General features: G+C 36.3%; 1 protein-coding gene across 1 annotated transcript in view; it reads left to right on the forward strand.

Annotated features, from left to right (window-relative positions):
• Positions 1-26,444, forward strand: part of TMEFF2 (transmembrane protein with EGF like and two follistatin like domains 2) — a 221,561-nt gene that overhangs the window by 113,237 nt on the left and 81,880 nt on the right. The window contains exon 5 of the mRNA XM_006207290.4: positions 6,878-6,974. Coding sequence (XP_006207352.1) covers positions 6,878-6,974 — 97 coding nt within the window. The remainder of the gene's footprint in view (positions 1-6,877; positions 6,975-26,444) is intronic.

The following is a 26,444-nucleotide window of genomic DNA, read 5'->3' on the forward strand; positions in this document are numbered from 1 at the left end:
GAATTGTGCCTCAACACAATAGCATTGTATTAATCTCTTAAATTATTTTTAGTTGTGCAGATGATAAATTATATGTGATTTCTAAAGAAGCTTTGTCAAGCTCTAGCAAACTAGCCTAATTATGAAAAATTAAATTTTCTGTAATGATCTCTTCTTTTGAGTATTTAATATAAAATTTCATTTGTTCAGTCATGAACTTGGTTCCTAGACTTTTCAAGAGGTCTTTAGAATTTTAAACCATTATGCATAAGTATAATTTCACCCTTTCTTTAGTTTTTTTTTTTTAGCATTTAAATCATTTAAAAACTTAAAATTATTGGTGGATTTGTACTTCTTTTAATTAAAAAGAAACCAAGATAATGAACACATCTTACTGCATTATGGCACTGATACACATACAGAATTAATCTGTGTTAGTTTTGTAAACAGCAGACCAGAATGCTACTTCTCTTGTATTAGTATTTCAATAATATGATGCAACAGTGTAATTATTATTCATATGACAAATATTCTCACATTACAATATCAATAAAGAGAAAGGATTTCTTATTCTTATTTTCCTTTTAAGTCGTATCCAGGTTTCTAGGGAAATGTTGGTAGAAGAATACAAGACCATGGCTCAAAAACAGCAGCTTAGACTTGTCTGAGCCTCTAGGAGCTGTCAGCAGCTTCCATCATTTAAATTCAACTTACGTGTGGGAGAGGCATGTGAGACGTAAATGTGGCATACAAAGGCGCAACAGACAAGTTGTACCAATTAAAGAACAGAATGGAGAGTTTTGATTTAAAATTTTCTTTCTGTTCTTTAAGTGAAATGTTTCCATCATTGGACGATAAACTCAAAGTCCAGTTTTTAGTGATAATGAGATAGGAATTTATGCAAGATATTCAGAAAGAAAAATTGCTGTTTATAATTTGATAATCAAAGTAATTCTAGTTACAGCAGATGGGCTGAATGATATCACCGACAAATTCTTTATCTATGTAAATAAAGCAGAAAAAATAATACATGCCTACCTAGAATTACTCTGTCATCTTACCGATTTAAAAAACAAAAACAAAAAACACCAACTACTAGAATGATATTGACTTTAAAATACAAAGGAAAAAATACACTCTAAACTCTGAAAACTTCAGATTAAGGTCTGTATAAAATTTGTGTAAATTTTTTTCAACTTTGTAATAATTTAAATGAATATAGAACCAGTATCCAAGAATCCTAATTAAGCTTAGATGCCTCATTTTTTTCTATTGATACAATCGGATTGTTTCAGGGACCACCTCCTTTATTTCAGACTTGATGCACATGGAGGTTTCTATTTATGCATATTTATACTATGTTTAATGTGTACACTGTGCCTAATTTAAATGGGCCAGTTAATATATCTGCCAAAGCCATGTGCTAAAGCCACATGAAGAAAATGGGAACCAAGCATAGACTGAGTTATGTTGGGAAAAAATGAAAATGTAGTAGAAGAAACATGCTTTAACTATTGTAGAATATACACTGGTATAGAAAAGAAATAGTAAAAAGTATGAAGGTAGATTTTGAGAAAATTAAAAATGGATCTAGGGTTGTGTAGATAAGTAATGCTACCAAAATCTGAGGTCTGGAGAATGATGTGAAAATGTTTCTTTAGAATTTATTAATAACATTAATTCATATTTTATTAGCCATCTTTCACTAGGTAAAGCTATAATTGCAAGTGACCTCAAAACCTCAGAGTTTGCAGCATCAGTGACATAATTCCTGCTCCCATGGCTGTGGTCAGTCTATCTTCTCATTCTGGGATTGGTTGAAGAAATAGCTCCTATTCTGGACTGTGTCCTTTTTATGCAAAGGGAATGAACAAGAATGTAGAAATCTACATGTTGGCTTTTATATAGCTTCTTACTTTCACTGACATTTCAATGGCAAAAGCAAGTCAGAAGTCCATCAGCGATGTCATGGAACTTCAAGTCATTTGGCTGTGGAGCAGAACACATAATCCTTTTACTGAGAAAATAATTCAATCTACTATAAGTGTCCTATGCCAGTAATGCCTTTGATGGAGAATGTGAGACTACAGATAAGTCTTGAAAACTTAGAGCAGATGCCGGTCAGAAGTCAAATAATCATTTAATGATGACAGACAGGAGTCTCCTTTAGTACTGACATCTCTGGCTTTTTGTCTTTGAAATCAGAGTAGGATGGCTGTTTAAAGTAAAACTGATTTTTTAAAAGGAACATTAGTTTTATAGCATAGGTAGAAGTATGACATATGACAGTAAGAATGCAAAGAGTGGACTATCATAATTAAAAATATATTGTTATACAGTTTTTAAAATTGCTCATGAAGCATGGATTAGTATCATTTAAAGTTGTATATTCTAATCCTTAAAGCAGCCACCAAAATAATAACCCAAAAAGTATAACCAAAAAAAATTATTAGAAGAGATAAGATGAAATACATATAGTAGAATCTGATTCACCTAAAGAAAAAAAAAGACAATAAAGGGAACAGAGGAAAACAAGAAGATTGGCCAAATATGAATCAAACACCAAGTTGGTAAATTTGAAACCAAACATATCAATTAATTACATTAAAATAAATGGACTAAATACCCTGATTAAATTATGACATATTCATACTAAATAAAAAAGCAAGATCCAACTATGTATTGTTTACAAGAAGCACACTTTAGACGTAAGTTAACAAACAGGTTGAAAGTTAAAAAGATAGAAACAAAAAGCAAAACAAAGCTGGTGTGGCATCAGAATCCCACTGCTAGGTATTTGTCCAGGAGAAAGACGTGTGCACAAAGATGTCTTTTACAAGAATATTTACAACTGCTTTATTCGTAGATACTCAGTTATTGTTTCCAGCCAGTAACTGGAAACAACCGGACGTCCTTCAACAAGAACATGGATAAATAAGCTATGATATATTCACTCAATTGAATAACAAGCAATAAAAAGAAACAAACTACTGATACAGGCAACTGCCCGAATTAATCTTAAAACCTATGATGCCAAATGAAAGAAGCTGAACACAGTAATTGTGGTATTGTATGCTTCCACTGATGTGATGTTCTAGAATAGTTTGTCTGTGGTGACAGAGATCAGGTTGCTGATCTGCCTGTGTGTAGAGACAGACTGGTGGCAGGGAAACGGCTGGGAAGGGGCGTGAGGGAGCACTCGGGGATGATGGAGTTGTCTTTCTCTTGGTATCCATTCCTCAAAGTTGATTGAAAGATATGCCTAAGATCTGAGCACCTCACTGAATGTAGATTTTAGTGAAATTTTTGACCAAATAAATGACACTGAATAACTATGGGTTTGAACATCATATTCACCACGTTTTCAGAAATAGTATAATACAGGTTAGGAATATTGTAAGAGGTCCAGGAGACATTACAGTGAGTTAGGAAGAAAACTGGGTCCCGCGGGCACATCCACTGCAAAGACCTGAATTGGGCCAGAACAAGGTCAATATAAAGGAATTTTGGTCACCATTTCCCAGATGAAACCACCAGTGCAGGGATAGTTCAGCGAGAGGTAATTTGAGAATCTCTTTTTCCTCCCACTTAGCAGACGCGCTGAGGATTAAACCCAGGACCTCATGCACACCAAGCACATGCTTTACCACTGAGCTATATTCCCCACCCTGATCACCTCTCATAACGCTCCAATCTAGAATCTTCTTAAAGGAATTAATTAAATCAGTTTTAACTATAGGGTAGCTTATTAGGTGTAATGTGCTTTCAAGAGCTCCACCTCTCTTGCCCCTCAAATTTCCCTCAATCACATGCTGAAACCTAAATTTTTATAGAATAAAGAGAAATAATTCTCTTACTTCACAGCTCAAAATAAAAGGCTTAAAGTGCAAAGGCATGATTAAAATAATACTTCAGGATGAATGAATTTTATTTCTGTATAATCAGTGGGTGAATGCAAATAATTAAGCACTGATCCTGCCTATTTCTGAGACTATAACAAGAACAGGAAAAAGGAACCATCCCACTCAACACACATTTGCCGAGCATCTAGCATGTGCTAAATCAGTGGTTTTCAAGCTTTTGTGGCTGTGACCTTTAGTAAGAAATGAAATTTACATTGCAGTCTTGGATGGGTGTACATATGTATAACTAAAACAGCATTAGAAAGTAAAACCAAACTTGCTAAATAAGATGCACTCTGTGTTTTCTGCTCTAGTATATTCTGCTTCACGTTTACAAAAGTGCTGATAGTGTCCCACTAACTCCATTTCACTATCTACTAATAAATTGTGAAGTGTGGTTTGAAAAACACAGTGCTATACTGGAAACTACTCAAAATGTGGTCTGGGGACCAGCAGCGTCGGTTTCTGGGAGCTTGTAAGAAATTTAGAATCTCAGGCATCTCCTCACACTTGCTGAATCAGAACCTTGATTTTAACAAAATCGCCAGGTGTTTCCCGTGCACTTTGAAGTGAGGGAAGCCCTGTGCTAGACATGGCTTGCAGAGGATGCTCGGGACAGATGAAGTCTTCCCAGTGTTGTTTAGGGTAGAGATTCTTACTCAGGGATGTGTTTCTGAGAGTTTACATAACCAAGCTTCAAGCCTACAAACTTAGTACCACTTAGGATTTCCCAGGGCTTTTATGCTAAAAACAGTATATAAATCAACAAACCAAATCTACCAGAGCTTCTGAGCCCAACCCTATTTAAGAATCATTGGTCTATAAGGTTAAATGAAAGCTGTGTACTAATTTGTTTATTACAAAGATGCGAATCTGTGCTTCAGGCAATATGGAAAGATTTTACTTTATTTTTCATTGAAGATAGCTTCACATAAAGTCATTCTATTCCCAGAATGTTTACTGATAGAGATATTGCTACTGCTCCTTTTGGATATACTTCTCCATATGGGAGAATTTCCAAACATCTCGCGTCTACATATAACTTTGATAGAAATGTAATGTGACTTCCAGTAGAAATATTATTAGTTTTGCTGAGTTAGACCAATTCACGCCCTGGATTACTTCCAGGAGATCCCTGACCAAGGATCTCTACGCAAAAGAAGATGGGCTGTTCATAAGTGGCTCTAACTGTTCATTAAGGACCTTCCCGTTGTGTTAGTGTGTTTCCTGAGTGATGGGAAGCTTTTGTCTAGAGGCTGCTAATCTTGCTAACACTAAAAGGCTCTCTCCCATTAGCAGCTTCTGTGTTGCATTAATAATAAGAAAGTAATAAAGAGACGGACCTCAGCTGTGCAGTCTTCCCTGAGGTGAGGCCCCAGCTTTCTTCTTACCCCCACAGTCCCCTCTAATGATCTCGCCTGTATTAAAGTAATAGAGTGGATAATAATTGCTGTCTATTTTATCAGAATCTAAAATTCCTTCTTCTTCCTGGGGAGAAACACCTTTTTTTTTTTCACTTCCAATTTTAAAACTATACCATCAATAATACTTTTGCAACTGAAATTGATCTGTTTTAATTCTTTTTTTTTTTCAAGTATAACGTAAACCATCAAGTACAAGGGTGAAAAATGTTGCTTTAGAAAGGGAGAAATCTGACTTTCCTGGAAAAAGTATAAAACAGAGAACTCAGAGATGTCTTCTTGTTCTTTTTCTTTTTGGCAAATCAAATCACCAATCTGCGCAGCAGTAAATGGGAAAATCGAGGAATACAGATATTTCCTTTTGTAAATATTACAAGCTCTCTTACTAATAAACAAAGAACAAATGATGAAAATATATGAAAACAAAATAAGTAAGGCTGAATTTATTCGATTCAGAGTGCATGTTAACAAATTAAGTCTTTGTTAAAATGTTATCTTACTGCTAGGAACCAATGTCATACTTAAGTGCTCACTTTTTTTTCTATTGAAAATGCATAGCCTTTTGCAGAAGTGTGCGTTTTAAGAATTCTTTTAATGTAAACATATGTTTTAAGTATATAATCTGTCCATGGAATAAGACTACCTGTGCAGTAGTTAGCTGTTGCAATTTCTTATCTATAAGCAAAACTATTTTTGCTTTCAACTACGTATTTTTTAATTGGGTAAAAAGTAATCTATCATCTCAAAATTATAGCTCAGATTTTTATTTCTTGAACTCAAACACTAGTATTTTTTTCTTGATTTACACTATCATTTCCTGATTTTGAAAGATTAATTTTATAATTAGGCTATACCTAGCATATTTTTACATCTATAATTTATGGATATAAAAAAACAAATATCAATAATCATCATCAATGACATTATATATTTTTTAATGAGATATATGTTCATAACCCTCATAGAAGAAATCACTATGATGGGCTCTGTGCAACATTTGTGTACAGTGCAAAAAAAAAATTACAAACCAATTAAAAGATATTTTCTATAAACTTATAATTAATATATTTTTCCTTATAAATACTTAACATTTTGTGAGGAGGAAACATATATCTGATAAGGCAAAGCTGCCCACCTAATTCTTTTAAGTTATGTATAAAAGCCTCTCAATGAAAAAAACTATATGAGAAACCGCTCATTTTATAGACACTAGATTTTTATAGACACTAGATTTTTCATCCAGGCAAGTAATAATCTAAATCTTTTCATTAAAAAACTCTTTTGTATGGTCTGTTAGCCAAATACCTTTAATAAACCCAGTAAACTCTCCTGGTTTTTTTTTTAATTTTGCTTATAAAAATAATTGTTCACTACATACCAATGCCCTAACATATTATTGTTAGTTTTCTTCAAATTTAGGGAAGAAAGGAGTTGAATATGACAATGTAATAAGCCTTAATAGCAAACAAGTCCACTGGGAAACTAGTAGCTTTAATATAAAATAATAGTGTTAGAGTTATTGGTATTATACACATTTACCTGAATTCTTTTTGTTCACTTTCTTCTGTACTACAGTCCATGAAGGCTCAGGAGAAACCAGTCAAAAGGAGACGTCCACCTGTGATATTTGTCAGTTTGGTGCAGAATGTGATGAAGATGCCGAGGATGTCTGGTAATGTGCCATTTTATTCTTTTAAACAAAATAATGACAATAATTAATTTATTTTTACTCCATCAGTTGTTTCCTAAAAAAAGACACTTTCAGCATTTTTTTTTAATCCAGTTCTCAAGAAGGAAAACATGAGGGCTACAATAACAGCAAGGAATTTCTGAATCTGAACTAAGAGTTGGGCCAGACAAGCAGCTGCCCAGGGCATTACTTGATAAGGTACAACAAGATATCGCTGAGCGCCCCCCCCCAGATACTGTCAGTGTTAAGAGATGGAGAGAAAAGTCATATTTACCAGAACATCTCTCAAAAAGCATGGTCAAGGAACAATGAATAGTTGTTCAGTTGTTAATCTGCTTCTAAGATGGTGGCTCTGGGTAACTGCCGAGATTTCATTGAAGGATATGCTTGTGTGTGCTTATAGCTGAATTGAGAAGAAAGCAGAGCAAGGAATGATCTCTGGCCCTCTAGGATCAACTTCTCCCTTCACTCAAGCAATACCAGCTTCTGCTATAAAGATATGCTGAACAGATCTGAACAGATAATGAATAATATTCATTATTCTGAATGGGTCCCAAAATGTTAGCTTTTTAGGGCATCCACATTGGTTATACCCTGACTCACACCCCAGGTGAGCAACCCAAAGGTCTTTGTATAGCGTGATAATTGAAAGAAGCAGTCTCTCTTTCTCATTGTCCCTCTCTCTCTCTCTCTCTCTAACTTTTATACACATACCTGTCAGGAAAACAGCCAGGTACCCTTTGATTTTTTTCAATATGCAGACTATGTCTAGAATAGTAACAATCATTTTGATCAAAGTAGGTAAGGGAGTAAATCTTCAATGTTCTCACCACCAAAAAAAAAAAAAGATAATTATGTGAGGTGATGGAGGTCTTAGCTAACTCTATGGTGGTTATCATGTTGCAATATATAAGTGTATCAACATGTTGTTCACTTTAAACTTATACAATATTACATGTCATTTCTATCTCGGTAAAATTGGGCATAAAAAACACAATCATTTTGATCAAACTTTTGTGGGTGGAGGGGCAGTTCATCTAAGGAACAGGAAGAAAAAAACTAAAGCAAGGTAATTTTGGCAAGACTGAAACAATCTGCACTTAAAATATTTTAAAATATTTTTGAACGCAGATTAAGTTGAGGATTTCAACTGGGCAAACTGGGGCTCTTAGGGTAAACTAACTGAATCCTTACCGGTAAACACTGCTATTGACTAGCCAGGAGAAACAGCCACCCATTATTAAAAGCAGGCAGCAGTGGAATTTCCATACCTGTCAAACGTTTCTAGCCAATGAGCAGCTGGGAGCCAAGTCAGGGAGTCTGTGAACTGGTTTGACCATCTTGAGGTAAACAGACGTGTATTTTCTTAAGAGCATCCTGGGCATCCTGCTGGCTGATGAATTTCTGGCTCCCAAACCCGGCTGACCAGCAGGATTACTTTGGGAATTTTTTTAAACATACCAGTTCTTTAGTTCCATCCCAAAATTAATGAGTCAGAACTTCAGAGAAGTAGGGCTTAAAATTTTATTTCTCTAAAAGTTCCCAGATGATTGTATAAATACTGGTCTGAAATAAATGACTGACTTCTGCCCCCTGAATGCTTTAGGGCTCTGTCTAGTCGTAGTCATTGTAAATTAAGACACATTGACGGGAAATGTATCCTTAAAATACCTCGTTCTTAATGTTTGCTGGCTACCACGTCTGTAGTTCACCGTGATTTTTAATGCTGCTGATGATCGTGCTGTCAGCTATTCTACTTAAAAAAAAATTCACAGGGTCCCTAATTTTTTCTTAAGAATTTTCCATTCCCCATTCTCATCTCTTTAACAATCACCTTTAAGTGACATAGGTTCATTTTACAAGTTAAAGATTTAAAGATTTAAGAAATGAGATAATAATAGCAGCTAAAAATTACTAATTGCTTACTATAGGCTTGGTCCATTCTTTTTTTGGTGAATTATCCTCAAAATAACCCTAATTGTAGATTCTATCATGATCATTTTACAAAGAGGAAACTGAGTTTTAAAGTGTTTAAGTGGCAGGGCCGAGATGAAGAGATGAGGTGACAGTAACTAGAGAATGTTAGCATAACAATTCAACCAAAGATGCAATTAAAATATTTCTTTCCTGTCATGTCTGGAATAATGAGGTGGCCAGATTGCAAGCAGCTTAGATCCAGTGCCTGGAGACCTGCTTGGTTAGAGCTGGTGACAAGAGAGGTGCCTGCAGCAGGCAGTGGGCTAATCCAGGGTGGCCGTGTCACTCCTGGTATTCTACCAGAAGTTCAGATTCATGGTACAAAGTGGGCAGTTCAAGGAGATGAAGGCAAGTGGCATCAGAAAGATTCGACAGCCAAGAGAACTGAAGTTAGGAAAAGAAGTTTAGTTACAAAGGGAACAAAAGAGGGCAAGGCAGAACCTCAGTTATCAAGAGAACTGAGTATCAATCAGGGACAGATGCAGGAAAGACTGGATAGACTCCACTTACCGGAACTGATGCAGAAAACCAGGCTTTGGTTACCAGGGGCTGGGACAAGCCCCTGGCTCTCGGAAATGAATTACAAGGTCAGAATGAAGCCAGCAGTAAGGCTGACTGGATGCTGAATCAGTTAGCTTTTGGCTAGGACATCTTGTACGCCCCCAACCTAGAGACAAGATTAGTTCCAAAATGCAGACTAAGGCTGAACCTCCAGATGGGGCTAAGCGGTCATGGCTGTGAAGATTAGACGGAGGGCTGCAGGGGGCAGGGAGCCAAGAAGATCATTCCACTTCCCAGGCAAGAATGAAGAGTTGTTAGCCTTTAAATAAAATGTACTTAAAATGTCCAATGTAAGCAAGAAGGAATGGTGCAGAAATGATAAGCGTATTGATTTTCATTTACATAAATACCTTTGTATGTTAACATATTGTATTTAGTTATGAGCATGAAGGGCAGGTTGAAAACAGCTGAAGGACACAAGAACAGAGCAATAAATGAAATTAAATAGGCATGGAATGAAAGAGGCTATAAAGTAAGACAGGAGGCAATAGGGGAGTGATCTGAGTCTAGTACTAGTCAACTGCATCAGGGGAGCCTGATGTGCTATTGATTTTGGATGAAACCACGGCCAGGTCCTCTCACAGACATAAAGCACTGCGCATGCTGGGTGGAAACAAAGAGTACAAGTCACTGTTCAGTTTTATTTTTTCCTTTGACACTAACTAAACGACAATTTTATGCATGCAATTTCCTCAACCCTGCATTATGAAGTAATAACAAGATGTGAATAAACACTGCTGAGAAATAATGTTATTATTGTAACTGCAATATTGAAACGAATGTGAAAAATTAATTCCCGAGTTTTTCCTTATTCCTAGCCTGAGAAATTAATATTTTACATTTTACCACAAGGACTAAATCCAGTTACTCAAATTTGTTCAGGTATTTTCTAAATGAAGATAAAACTTTATTAGAATTAAAAAGCCAGTACACAATCAGCTGACCTTGTTTTCAGAGTTATATGAGTTTTGAATTAAGAAGCAGGAAGCAGGGAAGAAAATAAATAAATAAAAGGGGGAAGGGGAAGGGGAGTGGAGGAAAAGGAAAAAAAATAATAATTAGAGGATGACATTGATTAAACCATCATCCGAATGACATAATTTTTTAATGCCTTTAGTTTGAGAAAAACAGATGGCTTATAAGCTCACACACACCCCTCCCTTACGTTCCATGACTTCCTTTCAAGGTTTTTCTCTTGCCTTTTTCTTCTTCTTATGGAGAACATCAAGAATGCAGAAATCAGAAAATGGTCAGATTTTCTCAATAGGAAAGAAAAACCATTGCTACAAAAGGTTCTTCAGTTCTAAATATTTACCTATGTGTAGGAAAGGATTAAGCTTTCGAGAGAGTGAAAAGTCCACATGGTAAGTGGTCCTCACCGCAGACACATCCACTCTGCTCTCGAGGCATCCCTTTATTTAGGATGGGCTTCAGAGATAAGGGGAGCACCTGTACAAAGGGATGTGTGTGCTTGTTTACGGGGGTGGAGTAAGAGGAGAAGAAGAGAAGGGCTTAAAAGATTGTTTCTCTTTATATCTAGACTGAAAAAAGTCAAAACTAATACATTTATACATCAAAGAGACTCTCAAATACATCCTGCCAAGTATAATTTATAGAGAAAAAGAAGGGCTTATAAGTCAAACATAATAAAATTAACTCATCGCAAAGTCCTAAAGCCTCATCTGATAGCACTGGGAATACTAACTTAGGATTTCAACAAATATTTCTGTTACTTGCTTGGTTTTCGAAACAGCTTTATATTCCCTTAATTATCTTACCTGATAAATTATTTCAGCAAGTCCAAAGTAGGTCAGGAGTAACTCTTTGCACTGGGAACAAAGTCCTAAGAAGTAATTAGCCTAGAACTTTCTCTTGGTCTTGTCAGTCAGAAGTAGTTCAGAGCCCTGGGGTTGATACCTGATTTAATACAAGAAAAAAGCAAGTCGACAGTAGTTTGGATCATCAGAATGGCTGGGTATGAAATTGGCTACATGCCTAACATTTCCAGGGTGCCAAGATAGATCAAGGAAGGGAGGACAGGTGTAGGAGCAGGTGCAGCTGGGTGACAAATGACATAAAGGGACAACTTAAATTTTTGTGTGTATTTGCTTCATAATGTGCACTTTATAGCTCCTGTGCCCATTTTAACTTTGCTCTCGTGTTATTCTCAGCATGCCACTCAGGTTCCATTAGCAAACTCATATTGGCCTAACTGCTATTAACTCCTCAGTACTCATTCATTTTGTCTTTGAAAGCATTAATAATGTTTTCCCGTTTTAGTGGATAACATCCCTGTGTTTGACTGCAATGCTAAGAAAGGAGAAAAGCAAAGTAGTTTCAGTAAAAAGAGTCAGAAGAGAAAATGAATGAGCGTCTATTTTTTTCCTTTATTTCATTGATGTTCCGAGGCTGAAACAGGGTATGGGATTTGGCATTCCTTTTGTGAGCGTCTCTTACAAAGACAGTTTAGTTTGAAGTCTTTAACATCTTGCTCCTTTGATCTGAGAAGGCTCCTTGTCACTAGGAAGACTGTGTGTTGCTGGCACCGTTCCCACCTTTAATGCATCTTGGACTGTGGCGCATCATGAATATTTGAAGTGGGGCAATGGCCGAGGATGATCCTTGGCACTGGATTTCACCGTATGCGTAAGCGAATTAGGCATTAGGTCCTGCTGACTTCAGTACTTTGGGTTATGAGTTTAACAGGGAAAATTCAGACAACTCTGAGTCTTAAAATTTAGAAATGATTTTTTTAGAACTACTACTGGTCGGCAATTGAACAAAAAGATTGTGTTGCAATTGGAAAGTTTCCAATTGTTTTCGATTCAGTAAAAAGAAGATCAGTTAGGTATGGATATAGGATAGCTAGACAGGAAGATGCTGATTAGTCACAAAATTTTAGTGAACTACAGAGTCCATTCGGTGTCCCCCCAGGGTGTTTTCTTTATATTGATTTCCTTTGCTCTCCTGCCTTAGAACTGTAAATGTGGTTACCATAATTAGGACTGGCTACTAATGTGAGTTTACTCATGGAGAGAATGAGAAAATAATGCACACACACACACACACACACACACACACGCAGAAAATAGGTCTAATCTAGAAAATCCCAGGGTTTTGTTGAATGTAAGGCTTTATGAGAAAACCTTTTTAGTTCCAAGACTCCTGTGGTTAGGATGCTGCCTCCTTCAAATTGCCTCTTCTCCACCAAGAAACAATGTTGTCGCCTCTGAAAACAGCCAGAGCACTTCCTGTGTGTATAGATGGGCATGGTCTGAAGGAAAAGTAAAGACACCCCTCTTTCGTTTAATACCTTCATTTGCTCAGAAAACTTTTCCAGAAAGAGAGCAAAATATACAGCTCTGATCTGGGGAAACACACCTCTTTCCACTCCCATAATTTCAAGAGAAAAATGCTGACATTTTCAGCAAATCTATATCCAAATTTGAATTTGATTTTGTTATTTCCTTCTTTTATGTATTTATCCACCAGTCAATCAAGAAAGAAAATTTTACACTTTTTAAAACCTTTCACACAATTTAGAAGCACAATTATAGTTAAACAGAACTAGTATTTGTGACATGGTCTGTACAATGGTGTGTGCCAACAAATGCCATGTCTGTGACCCAAACTTCCCTCTGCCAGTAGCTGCCAGTTAACAGTCAAGTCTGCAAACTGAATCGAACACTTCAAGCGTTACTTAGAACGATGAATAAATAATGATGTTACTTCAAATGCACAAGCCATTCCCAAAAAAAGACGAATAAAAAATATATAATGAACCCACCCTCCAAAACAGCAGAGTTGGGCTTTGTGAAAAGTAGAAAGTAAAAAGTAAAAAATAAAGTTGAATTTTGAAAATAATTCATGGTTTTAAAACAAACACATATCTGAGGTCTTCTGTGGACTGGGCTACTTCAAAGGAATCGGATTTTCACATAAGTTCTGAAGAATTTTCTGAGTTTTTCTCAGTAATAATGCCCCAACTGTGCTAGCTACCACACAGTGATCGATGAACCTTAATTAGGGTATGATGGGTACAAGTGTAGATCTGCTGTACAGCACCAAGAAATACAGGTACAAAGTATTCTAAACTTCAATATGTTGTATATGTTTTTGTAATTTTTATTCAGCTCAGGCAGCATAAATTATGTAGCTTCCATTTTATATAAAAATAATGAAATGCACATGAAGACAGAAGAAAAGGAAACAAAACTCCGAAGTACAGATCGTATTTCTACCACTTGATGGTTTCCATCACTTGTTTTCCTTTTGCTTGCTTTTGTAGACTGTACCCTGCAGTGGGGTACTACTGCCTGACTTCCAGTGCTCACTCACCAGACTCCCACTCTCAATTTCCTCTTGAGTTTCCCAAGTCTCGGTTTCCAGTATATTCCTAGTAGATCCCATAAAGGCAGAGAACACACTCTCCACGTACCAACATCCCAATGTAACATCCCAGTCTCAGAGAGAAAAATATGAATCTCATTGTGGTCATCAAAAGATGACGGAGCTTTCAAAAGCACGTGTTTGCTATATGGTAATGTTTACATGCAAAGAACCATTTAATCCTCCCGCTAATCGTATGAAGTTAGATCCACTAACAGTTCTTATTTTACAAGAAAGGAAACTGAGGCACAAAGAGGTTAAGTAAATCACCCTCAAAGCTAAACAGCAAGTGAAAGAGGATTTGAACCCCACCAGGCTGACTCCAGACACTATATTCTTAACCACCTCTCATTTTCTTCTCATATATTTAATGACATAAATTATGAGTATGTGTGTGTGTTATGTGCCTACCACACACATACACATATGTTGGATATATTCAGTGTAGAATTTCACACGTTTTGTTATTGTTGAAATAGAATACAAAAACACAGCCTTTGAGATCCAGTTTGTGATAAAGTCCACCACTAACAGGTTCACATTGTCTAAGATGTCCTTTGAAATATTTCTGTCCCATTAGATATATACCCCTTATATTTTTTGCAGACTGTGATTTTTATCTGTTTGTTTGTTTGTTTTTGTAGATGTATTGAATTATTACCTGTAGAGAATATCTGTATTAGGACCATGCGTGTGCCCAATTATATGAAAAGGTTATTAGCAGTGAGTTTGCAGAGAAGAGATATACTTTCACCAAAACCTAGTTATCTGAGCTGTTTCAACTTCAAATTTGTTTGTTGTGAGTAAGGCAGTAGCAACCCTGATGATAAACCAGAGTGAACATTATTTATAACTAGTGATAGGTTTCAGATTTTTATCCAGAAAAGAGCATATAACCTAGCTTTTAGGGCCCTGTGGAACCCAGAAGAGCAAGGGCACTGCTTGGTAAGCCATTTGTTAAGAAAGGTGGGACTTCATCCCTTAGCATCTTTGGGAATAGCTAAGGGCTACATGCTCCTTTCCGAGGGGCAAAGGAAGGCTTATTACAAATGCATATTCTTGCTGCAAGCATAGGGATTTTAAGATATAAAGAAGGAAGAATCACCAAATTCAATGGCAAATAAACATGGCCCATATGCCAGTGGGTTTTAATCTGTACCTTAGTGGCAATGCTCTGCTATGTCTCTTTATTTAGCACTTAAAAATATGATGCCAAGCCTCTTACTTCCCAACTGAATGTGTGTTTCGATAGCTACATTAAAATGGAATTTGCTATAACTTTTTCTGATTATAGATGTTGTACATGTTTATTATAGAAATTTGACAAGCCTAGAAATATTCAAATGTCATCCCATCATTGCAAGAAAACCACTGTAAAATTTGCACGTGTGCTTTCCTCCTTTGTATGTGTGTATGTGTGCATGAGCACATGTGTGTGTATATGTATTTTTGATGAGTTTAATCATATTTTATACATCAGCAAAGCCTCTTTCTGGAAAACTTTACTTAACCTTGAGGCTGCGTTGGAGATTGTTACAAATGCTAAACAAATTTATGAATAATATATTTAGATTTGAACATAATTTCTATGGCCTAAATTCTAATTGTTCTTTCAAAATTTTTGCATTTCTCAAGACAAATGGATTTCACAGCACCATCCTAACATTTGTGATCTAAAAAATTTACCAAAACAAATCCCCTCTAAGTCTCCCTTAGACATTTTTCTTAGTTAACTCCAAGAAGCTAGACGGTATGTGTACTGAAAACATTTCCTTTGTCTGCACCCAGAGCATTCATAATAAATAGTTTTCTGAGGTATAAGCATTATTTACTGAGAAACTGTCCTCCCAAAGGTGTTATAAATCGGGTAGAAACTGTTGCTGGTCTTCAGTGGTTTACTTCCAAATATAATATATGGTATGTGTTGGTTCATCTAAACAACAAATCAGCAAGCTGTCCTCGGCAGCCCACATCAGTCTATTCCAGACACATTCCCCTACAAACAGGATGTGAAATATCTAATAAGTGATTGAACAAATTGTAAAATTATATGCAACACCCAATCGAAAAATCAATATTGCTGAAGAACTAAATGCTTATTATAGTATAAAGAAGAAAATTAATAAAGGAAACGAATATCTGATTTTTCTAGCTTCCCCCCAATGCAAAGCAAAATTAATTAGGAGTGGCTCCATTCATCCTTTCACCGCTCGGCTATGAATGAAACATGAGAAATCAGGACTATGCACTTGGGATGGATGATCTCCTAAAGATTGTTTACCACAGCCCTTTTGTATTCATTGCAGTCGTTTCAAAGTCTTTAACATAACAGTTTACTCTGTTCTCTGAGCTTATCCTAAAATGAGCTTTCTACAATCAAAATTGTATTACCCAGGGTAATAAAAGTAATGATAGGTCCCAACGAGTCATAAGTGCCTACAATCAGCAGATATTAAAAGATGTATATCAGGGGGAAGTGTGCAACAACTGGGAAAAAGGCAGAAGTAAAGCAATGAAATAAAATATTATCTTCACATTACCAAAAGTTAGTGATGTAGTTCTGTAATAAACACAGATAGCTACATAAATGTGATATTTTAAGACATTCAAATATAATATCAAATTATCAGTTATGATGAGGGAAGAAAAATAATATATTTGATGGAAGTATGCGGTTTTATTTTTAAATATTTATTTGTTTACTATTTTTAGGGGGAGTAATTAGGTTTATTTATTTATTTTTAATGGAGGTAACTGGGGATTGAACCCAGGACCTCATGCATGCTAAGCACGTATTCTACCACTGAACTACATCCTCCCGTACTAATTTTAATTGAATATGTTTTTCTTTCTATAAAAGGTTTGTGATTTCAGAAAAAGAAAATACAACAGAGCTGTTTGCTTGACAGCGACATTGGATGGTCAAAATTTGGGGAAAAAATTAGTTTTAAAAAGCCCTGTATTGATCAATGGATCACCAACTGATATTCATAAATTCATAAAGTTATTACATCCTTAGGGAATATGTTATGGCATGTTTGATACCTGAATTCATAAGTCACTTAACAATTGTCTTTATGCAATTTTGTTGGAGGAAATACTTCCCTTTTGAGATGTGCATGGCATGAAGGGACAGCCAGAGGGAATGGAAAACCTTCTAACATACTAAAACCTTATACTTTTCAAACTGCTTTCTCCTTTCTTATGAGCCTCTGATATCTCTATGATGTAGGTAGGGCAGAAAATGTTATCTTCACTTGACAGATAAATACATGAAGTCCCTAAAAGGTTAAGGATAATCAACATGTAGTAAAGGGAAGGGCTCAAGTGATTTATGCCACTATCTCATCAAAGCTACCTGAGAGATTTTAAAAAGAGAGAGAGAAAAGAATTGATGTGACATAGTGGAAAGTGACCACTGGGTTCAGAGAACTGAGATCTCACTTTGGATAAAATCACATCATTTCCCTTGGCCTCTGTCTCCCCCCCCCATAAATTAGATTACATAGATAGATAGATAGATAGATAGATAGATAGAGATATAGATAGAATTCCAGTCACATTGTAATATAATTCACATAAAATTCACTCATTTAAAGTATACAGTTCAATTGTTTTTAATATATTCAAGTTGTGTAAACATCAACACAATCAATTTTATATTTTCATCACATCAAGAAGAAACTTGCACACATTAGCAGCCCCTCCTCATCTCCTCAAGTTTCCCTCCGTAGGGAGGGAAATTTTGCCTTAGATTAGGCAAAAACGAATCTACTTTATGTCTCTATAGATTTTCCTATTTTAACATTTCATATAAATGGAACCATTTGATAGGTGGTCCTTTGTGACTGGCTTCTTTCACTTAGAATGTTTCCAAATTTCATCCATATTGTAGCATGTATCAGTATTTCATTCTTTTGATTGATGAAAAATATTTCATTGTATGGATATATTGTATTTTGTTTATCCATTTATCTGTTGATAAACATCTAGGTTGTTTCCAATTTGCGGTTCTGATGAATAATGCTGTTACGAACATTTGTATACAAATTAATGTGTTTGTGTGTGTGTGTGTATGTGAGTATGTACACATTTTAGTTTGGACATATGTTTTTATTTCTCTTGGGTATATACCTAGGAGTAGATTTGCTAGTCAAACGGTAACCTCATGATTTACCTTTTGAGGCACTGCCAAACAGGTTCCCAAAGTGGCTGCACCATTTATGTCTCCACCGGCAATGTATAAGGATCCAAATTTCTCCACATCCTTGTCAACACTTACTACTACCATCTTTTTGAATAATACAATCCAAGTGGAGATAAAGTGGTACCTGATTGTGGTTTTGACTGACATTTTCCAGGTGGCTAATGATGTTGCACCTCTTTTCATGTGCTTACTAATAATTTGTTTGTCTTCTTCAGAGAAATATCTCTTCAGATTTTTACCCAATTTTTAATTGGGGTTTTTATCATTGGGTTGTTAAAACTTTTTTTTATTGAAGTATGGTTGGTTTACATTGTTGTATTAGTTTCTGGTGTACAGTATGGTGATTCAGTTATACATATATTTTTTTCATATTCTTTTCATTATAGGTTATTACAAGATATTGAATATAGTTCCCTGTGCTGTGCAGTAGGACCTTGTTGTTTATCTATCTTATATAGAGTAGTTTGTATCTGCTAATCCCAAACTCCTAATTTATTCCCTCCCTTCCCATTCCCCTTCAGTAACTATAAGTTTGTTTTAAATGTCTGTGAGTCTGTTTCTGTTTTGTAAATAAGTTCACTTGTATCATTTTTTAGACTCCACATATAAGTGATATATATTTGTCTTTGTCTGATTTCACTTAGTATGATAATCTCTAGGTCCATCCAATTTGCTACAAATGGCATTATTTCATTCTTTTTTATGGTTAAGTAGTATTCCATTATATATATATATATATATATATATATACACACACACACACATCTTCTTAATCCAGTCATCTGTCAGTGGACTTTTAGATTGCTTCCATGTCTTGGCTACTGTAAATAGTGCTGCTATGAACATTGGCGTGCATGTATCTTTTCGAATTAGAGTTTCCTCTGGACATATGCCCAGCAGTGTGATTGCTAGATCATATGGTAACTCTATTTTTAGTTTTTTAAGGAATCACTATACAATTTCCCACAGTGGCTACAGCAAACTACATTCCCACCAACTGTGTAGGAGGGATCCCTTTTCTCCACAGCCTCTCCAGCATTTATTGTTTGTGGACTTTTTAATGATGGCCATTCTGACCAGTGTGAAGTGATACCCAATTGTAGTTTTGATTTGCATTTCTCTGATAATTAACAATATTGAGCATCATAAAAGTTTTCTTTTTAATTGTAGGTATAAGCCTCTTACCAAACATATATATGCAAATAGTTTCTACATTCTGTGGAGTTGTATTTTCACTTTTGTGGTAATATCTTTCAAAACACAAAAGTTTTTAATTTTGATGAATTTCAGTTCATCTGTCTTTTCTTTTGTCACTTGTGTTTTCAGTGTCACAACTAGGAAGGCTTTGCTTAACCCAAGGTCACAAAGATCTACTCCTATATTTTCTCCCATGGTATATATAGTTTTAGCTCTTTTTTTGCTCTCTGACCATTTTAAATTAACTTTTTTTTAATATGGAGAGAGGAAGAGGTCCAGAATCATTTTATATGTAGATAACCAATTGTTCCAACACTATTTATTGAAAAGGTTACCTTTCTCCATTGAATTTTCTTGATACCCTTGTAGAAAATCAATTGACCTTATACGTGAGGGTTTATTTTTGAACTCTCACTCTATTCCATTGACGTATATGTTTACCCTTATGCCAGAGCAAACTCCATTTTCTCACAGATAAAATACGGCAACTAAGGGTTTTAGTCGAGATAATCTCCATGCTTCTTTTGAATTCAAACGTCATCTAAGATAGGAGCAGAATTACTGTGCACTATAGAGACCTACTCGGCAAACACTCCCAGTGGCCCTGGTGGCATTGTTCCTTCTTCCTTTTTGACCTAAAATTTTCACCATCAGTTATAAATTTAAAAAGACGGCCTATTGTGTCCGGAAGGTAGTATCTACAGCCCAGTAGGTTAATCCTCATACAGAAATTAACAGAAAAATAATTTCATACTGGCTAGTCATTCTTTAGAAAACACAGAAAATAGAAGGTTCTTCAAAGGATGTGAAGCAATGGTGGCAAAAAGTAAGAATACAATGAAGTTGTTTAAAGAAGAGAAAAAAATTCAAGAATTGAATAATAAAGCAATGTTGAACAGAAGGAAGAAGGAGAAAGATAGGGTAGAAAAAAATAATTTTAAAGAAAAATCAAACCCAGAGAAGCTGCTACAATTAATCAAAAACTCTAACTCTGAGTACCCTTAATTCAAGATAAGGAAGAAAAGGAAAAACTCTAATGGTGTAATTAGAAAAGGCAACTAGTTCATCAAGAGACACTTGAACAAGTTCTGAACTCTACAAGAATTTATACTATATGACTTTAGTAACATTTTGAATGAAATAAAAGACAACATCCTTGATAACTCCCTCATAAATTATACAAAATTCTTATAGTGGATCTTAATGTAATAAATTCATGATACAATTCTAAGGATGTGAGATGACCTCTGTAGGGGTGATTCTCTGTGAGACTGAATAATGATATTCAGATATGTCATTGTTACAGTATCGGACTCAGGACAGAGTTAAAACAAGAGGAGCAGATGGCAAATATATTTGTTAGTCTTTTTCTCTTAATTATTGTTATCTCAGCCAGAGATTAGGCTCCTAAAATATTTCATGTTGGTCTTTAGGATTATAATTTCCATGTACAGAAACTAAGCAGTTGTTGAGAGAGAAATAATTCGTTCCCGGAGCAGAGTAGGGAAGAGTGCCAGGTCTCAAGATGGCCCTAGAACAATGTTTCCCAAGCTGTTCTCTGATTTATTCCAAGCCATTTATAAACAAATTAGAAATCAGATGACTTGATTTGTGACAATAAAGTATCATTTCCTTATATTGTTTTTTTGGTAAATATTTCATTTTACTATTAATTAAGAATGAAATGTGGTTGTTATATGTTTGTGCAAAATGGGAAAACACTGATAAGATTTTGATGGTAAATATCTTTGGTTTGATCATAATTAGTCAAATGATTAAAAAGCAGAAATGAGAAGCAAAGATAAAAATATGCAAAACAATAGCAATAAATCATAATACAGAGCCTAACAATGACGGTTATGGGTTTTGTGACTTAGAGATAAGACTTCCTGCTATCTATTCTGCTCTATTTTTAGTCAGATAATCAATAAACAACCAATAATTTGCTAGATATATTTGACTATATGTATTTCTTATTAGTATAATCAAGCTTCTGAGAATTTTAACCCATTTATTCACTGATTGAATCTTTCCCCCCCAATTTTTGTTTGCCCCACACCAAAGTCTAGCTCAAATTAATATCTTGCACTGCAGTGTTAAATTGGAGCGAGAAGAAATCTTTGCACTAAGAGTGAAACAACACATGGTAGCAAAGTACGGTGCACAAGGGAGCAGGCTTGCAATTTTTTTAATGGAGTTTAGTTTAACTTTATTTGTGCCGCCTACAACACTGGCTAATAGGTTTGGTGTAGAGCCACTGTGGATATTAAGAACTATAACCCACAAAATTACTGGTCAAGAAAGCTTTCTTTTTCACAAGAAATAGTACAACGAACATAGGTGTCTTAAGTATGGAGAACTTGTGTCAGCACGAGCTAGGATAGTTAGGTTTGAAAGGTTTGAGAGAATAATTTTAAAGTAACAACTAAGAGTAGTGAGCACTTATTCTGTGCCCTGCACTCGTCTGCGGACTTCACACTCATGAACTTATTTAACCTTCTATCCTACAAGTCAGGTGCTAGGCCTATTCCAGCTTTAAATACAATGGAACGACGGAGTGGAAGCATAAAGGTGTTAAGTAACTTATCTAAAGTTGACCCTTGACTATTCAGAGTCAAAGTCAAGATTGAGCCCAGAGGGCATGCTTCTACTTTGTAAATATTGTGCTCCAGAAAACTTGGGGCACAGTGGAGAACTTGCAAGACTCAGAAATGTTTTCCAAGTATAGAGAAGGGAGAGAAGTTTCTTGGGGTAACAAAGAAAGGTGTTCTTAATTAACATGGAAGTCAAGTGCACCATCTATGGGAGTCAAGTGCACCATCTCACTTAATTCTTGACTAAACTATGGCGAGTTAGGTATTCTTTTCCTCCATTTATACAGAGAAGAGAACTAAGTTTTGGGATGGTAAATAATATGTCAAGTGTATGTTGCTAGGTAGAGGCAATTCTTGAATTCAACCTCAGGTTTTTCTAAGATAATTCCAAAGTCCATGTGCTTTCCAGTGCTTAATACTACAGGGTAGATGTTAAGGAGAATAAGATAGTTAAAGAAACTGTCCTTTCAGGGGAGAAATAGCTTATGACTGAGAATGTGTATAGTAACTGAAGAGCTGGAAAAGTACCTGTAACTAAATGATGGAAGACTTAGTTGTCAAATATATCAGTTAGAATAAGTAACACTAAGCACTGAAATAGATAAGGGCATCGCTTCTCGGCCTTTTGGCTAAGATCAAGTAAAATAGAATAGGGCTAAATTCTTAGAGGTATAATACACACTTGCGTACGCACACATGCGCAAACACACACACATTTCTTGCTGTCATCACAATTCAAAGCAAATGTTCCTAATCTTACACATGGTCTTTTAGAAACCACTTCTCTTTCCACATCATGGGCCTGACATGCCCTAAATCACTAAGGTCCTATTCATTTACTTAGTAGAAAACGGAAAAGAAGGAAAGATCATACATGGTAGATTTTAACCGGACAGTCTTGGAAGTGGCATTCCTCACTTCCACATACATCCCTCTGGCCAGAACATTTATTACATGATAAAAGTAGCATTAAGAAGAAAGAACCTGGCAATGAAGTTTGGCAACGGTCACTGGAAGAGAAACAGAGAGACTGGTGCCAAGGCAGCTGTACAATAGCAGTAGGTATCTATTTAGAACATATGATATGTCGTGCTTTGTCTCAGCCCTGGCAATAGAGTGCATAGCACAGACCGGGTTCACACCTGGAAAGAGCTTTTAAAATAACAACTAAGCAGTAGTGAGCACTTACTTTGTGCCCTGCACTCATCAACGGGAGGTTCTGGTCCAAGGGGGTGACACGACATCCTAAGAAGAGGAGAGAGGGGATCGGTGACAAATAAACAATTGAGCAAGCAAGATATTTTCAGATGATAAGGGTTTTTTTAAAAGAAAAAACAAGAGCTCTGAAAAACAGGGTTATGGAAGAAGGGGGTACTATTTAAGATTGAGTATTTAGGGCATGTCTCTCTCAGGATTGCCGTTTGAGTCAAACAGCAAGAAAGAGCCAGCCTTGCCAAGATCTGTAGAAACAGAAGTCTGAGCAAAGAGAACCTCGCTGGTCCAAAGGCACAATAACGCTGACAAGCTTGGTGTGCCGGAGGAACTGACAGAAGATTAGTGTGGCTAGAGCCCAGAAAGTCAGAAAGTCTTAGATGAAACTGAAAAGGGTCATGAAGATTCTAGAAGCCTTTAACAAAGAGTGCCGGTTTTATTCTAAGTATGCTGGGAAGCCTTCAGATGTTTTCATCTGCAAGTATATGAGCAGTCATCACCACTCTCACTACCACCTGGAGCCTTCCTGGACCACTCCACAGCATCGCTGTTGCCCCTTCTCCATATCCCTTGTTTCAATCGTATTAGCAACAAGTTACCAAGCTACCTGTAAGTACGGATATGTGATTTCCTCAACCAGATGTGACACCCCGAGAGCAGAGACTTATAGTTAAAATGTGGCTCCCTTGGTAACAAGCACAGTTCCAAGAAAGCACTTAGGTCCTGCATAAGTGCATGAATAAATGAATGACGAATAAATAAATGAAGGAAGTCATGAAAAACAGTTAATGGAAGAGAGAGCAATATCCCTTTGTATGCAGAACCTGCAACATGCTTCTCACTTTCCCTATGTCATTTGATCGACCTGAGCACAGTGGGGCACGAGGAAGAGTTTGGTGACTGCACAATTATGAGAAGCAAGAGATTAGAAAAAGAGTCAAAAAGAAATGAAGATTCTGAGGCTGAGTGCTGGGAAAAATAATGGAACAACTTTGGAAACAGGGATCGGGAGGTAGAGTCAATTTGGAGGAGGGAAGGGAGGCGATGAGAGAAAGTTATGTTCTGATTCAGCTGACAAAAGGCAGAACCAAGTGGAACGCCCAGTAGGCAAATAATTAAAGGTTAAGTTGTGTGGTGCAGACAGAAAGAGCTGTGGGAGTCCAGAGAAATCTAATAAAGAAAATGGATTTGAGGCTGAGGAATGAGAATAGACACTGGGGTAGCAAAAAGTTAGACTGCTGGGCAAAGGACACACAATATTTACTGAAAATAATGTGATACTGGAAAGAAAGGACAAACTTAGTAATGGGAAATAGAAAGATATCAGGATATATTAATTAAGAGTCAATAAATTAGAACTAGACCAAAGGAAAAAAAACCTAAGGAGCTGCTATCCTCCATTTGTTTAATTAAAAGATAAAATTACTACCCTGCTGCTCACTGAATGTTTCTGACTTCCCACGTCCAGAGCATAGGAAATAAGACCGTGTTACAGATTGTACTTCCTGGATCCCTTGAGGTTGGGAAAGCTCATGTGTCTAATTCAAGACCCTGACCTGTGGCTGAATATTTGATTGTCAATGCAAGACTTTGCAGAGTTCTTTCCTCTTTCTGGCATAATAACCAGCACTGGTCAAGTAAGAGCCTACTTCATCATCCTGGGTCCTTGCATGACTTGCAACATGAACAGAAAAGAGATATGTGTTGTTTTCAGCCACTGAGATGTAGAGGTTGTTTGTTGATGCAGCATGACATCGTATCCTGATTGGTGGATCCAACATTAGTAAGAAAAGACAGCTTTGGAGTGAGATTGACCCTTGACCAGAAACAGTGGAGAAACTGAGTCAGTAAAGAAGTCAGAGACACACAGTTGGCAGATAACTGACTGCTATGGTGTGAATGTTTGCATCCCCCTGCAAAATTCATATGTTGAAACCTAACCCCCAAGGTGGTGGTGTTAGAAAGTGGGGGCCACTGGAGATGATTAGATCATGCAAGTGGAGCCTTCATGAATGGGAGTAGTGTCTTAATCAGAGACTCCAGAGAGTTAGCACGTCAATTCCGCCATGTGATGTTATAGCAGAAGGACAGTTGTCTGTGAGAGTGGCTGTCACCAGACACCAGGTCTGCTGGTTCCATGATCTTGGACTTCCCAGCCCCCAGAACTGTGAGAAATAAATTTCTGTTGTTTACGAGCCACCCATTTTGACTATTGACTAAACCCATGACTATGACATTGACCGAGCTTCTAACAGGCTTATTTTGAAGGCCTTGTAATGGGGTGGCCCTGGAAATGCATCCACATTCACCGACCCATCCATCCATCCAGTGAAAGGTAGAGCAGGCCCTCTCCTTCAGGGAGACTGGTCAGCTCCTCTGCCTGCTGGCTGTGTCCCCCGCCCTGCCTCCTCTTCACAGCTAACATGAACTAGGCTGCCTTACCTGAGGATCAAAAAGTTGAGAGGACACTTCGTGGTGCTGACAGATCTCCAGCTCCACAACGCCTGTGACAAAGGGGAAAACAGAACCAGAGGAAATCAGAACGAAAAATATGAAGTAGAAGGATTTACGAACAGGGAGAACACCATGTGTGATTGGCTCCTTACAAGAAGGATGTATTTAGGAAAATAAAACCAAGCAAACAAGAATAAAGCAGAAATTGATTTTCCATATGAGGCTTACAAATATAGTGACTAGTTAAAAAAAGAGAGAGAGATGCAATAGGCAACATATTAGTGAATTTTTTCCCACAAAGGGATGATGATGGAAGGGCAAGGAAATGAATATCTTTGTTAGCTCAATCTTCAACTACTTGTAGTGACCTAATTTTATTTTTATTAATTTTATTTTTGTTTTTTAAAAACTGTATTTATTTTGTTTGGGGGGAGGTAATTAGGTTTTTATTTATTTGTTTGTTTATTTAATGTAGGTACTGGAGAGTGAACCAGGACCTCGTGCGTGCTAAGCACACACTCTACCACTGAGCTACACCACCTCCCCCTGCCACCATAGTGACCTAATTTTATTTTATTTGTTTATTTTTTTAACATTTTTTATTGAGTAATAGTCATTTTACAATGTTGTATCAAATTCAAGTGTAGAGCACAATTTTTCAGTTATACATGAACATACATATATTCATTGTCCATAGTGACCTAATTTTAAACTGAAGAATTATGCTTAAAACTATATTTGAGATAGTGTTTTTAATATTTTAGATGGAATTCTAAGATTCATCGTGGAATTTAAATAAGAAACATTAATCAGTTTTTATTTATTTTTAACACTCAACATCATGTTTTAAAAAAGAAAACT

This window comes from Vicugna pacos, chromosome 5 (genome assembly GCF_048564905.1).
Source record: "Vicugna pacos chromosome 5, VicPac4, whole genome shotgun sequence".
NCBI lineage: Eukaryota > Metazoa > Chordata > Mammalia > Artiodactyla > Camelidae > Vicugna > Vicugna pacos.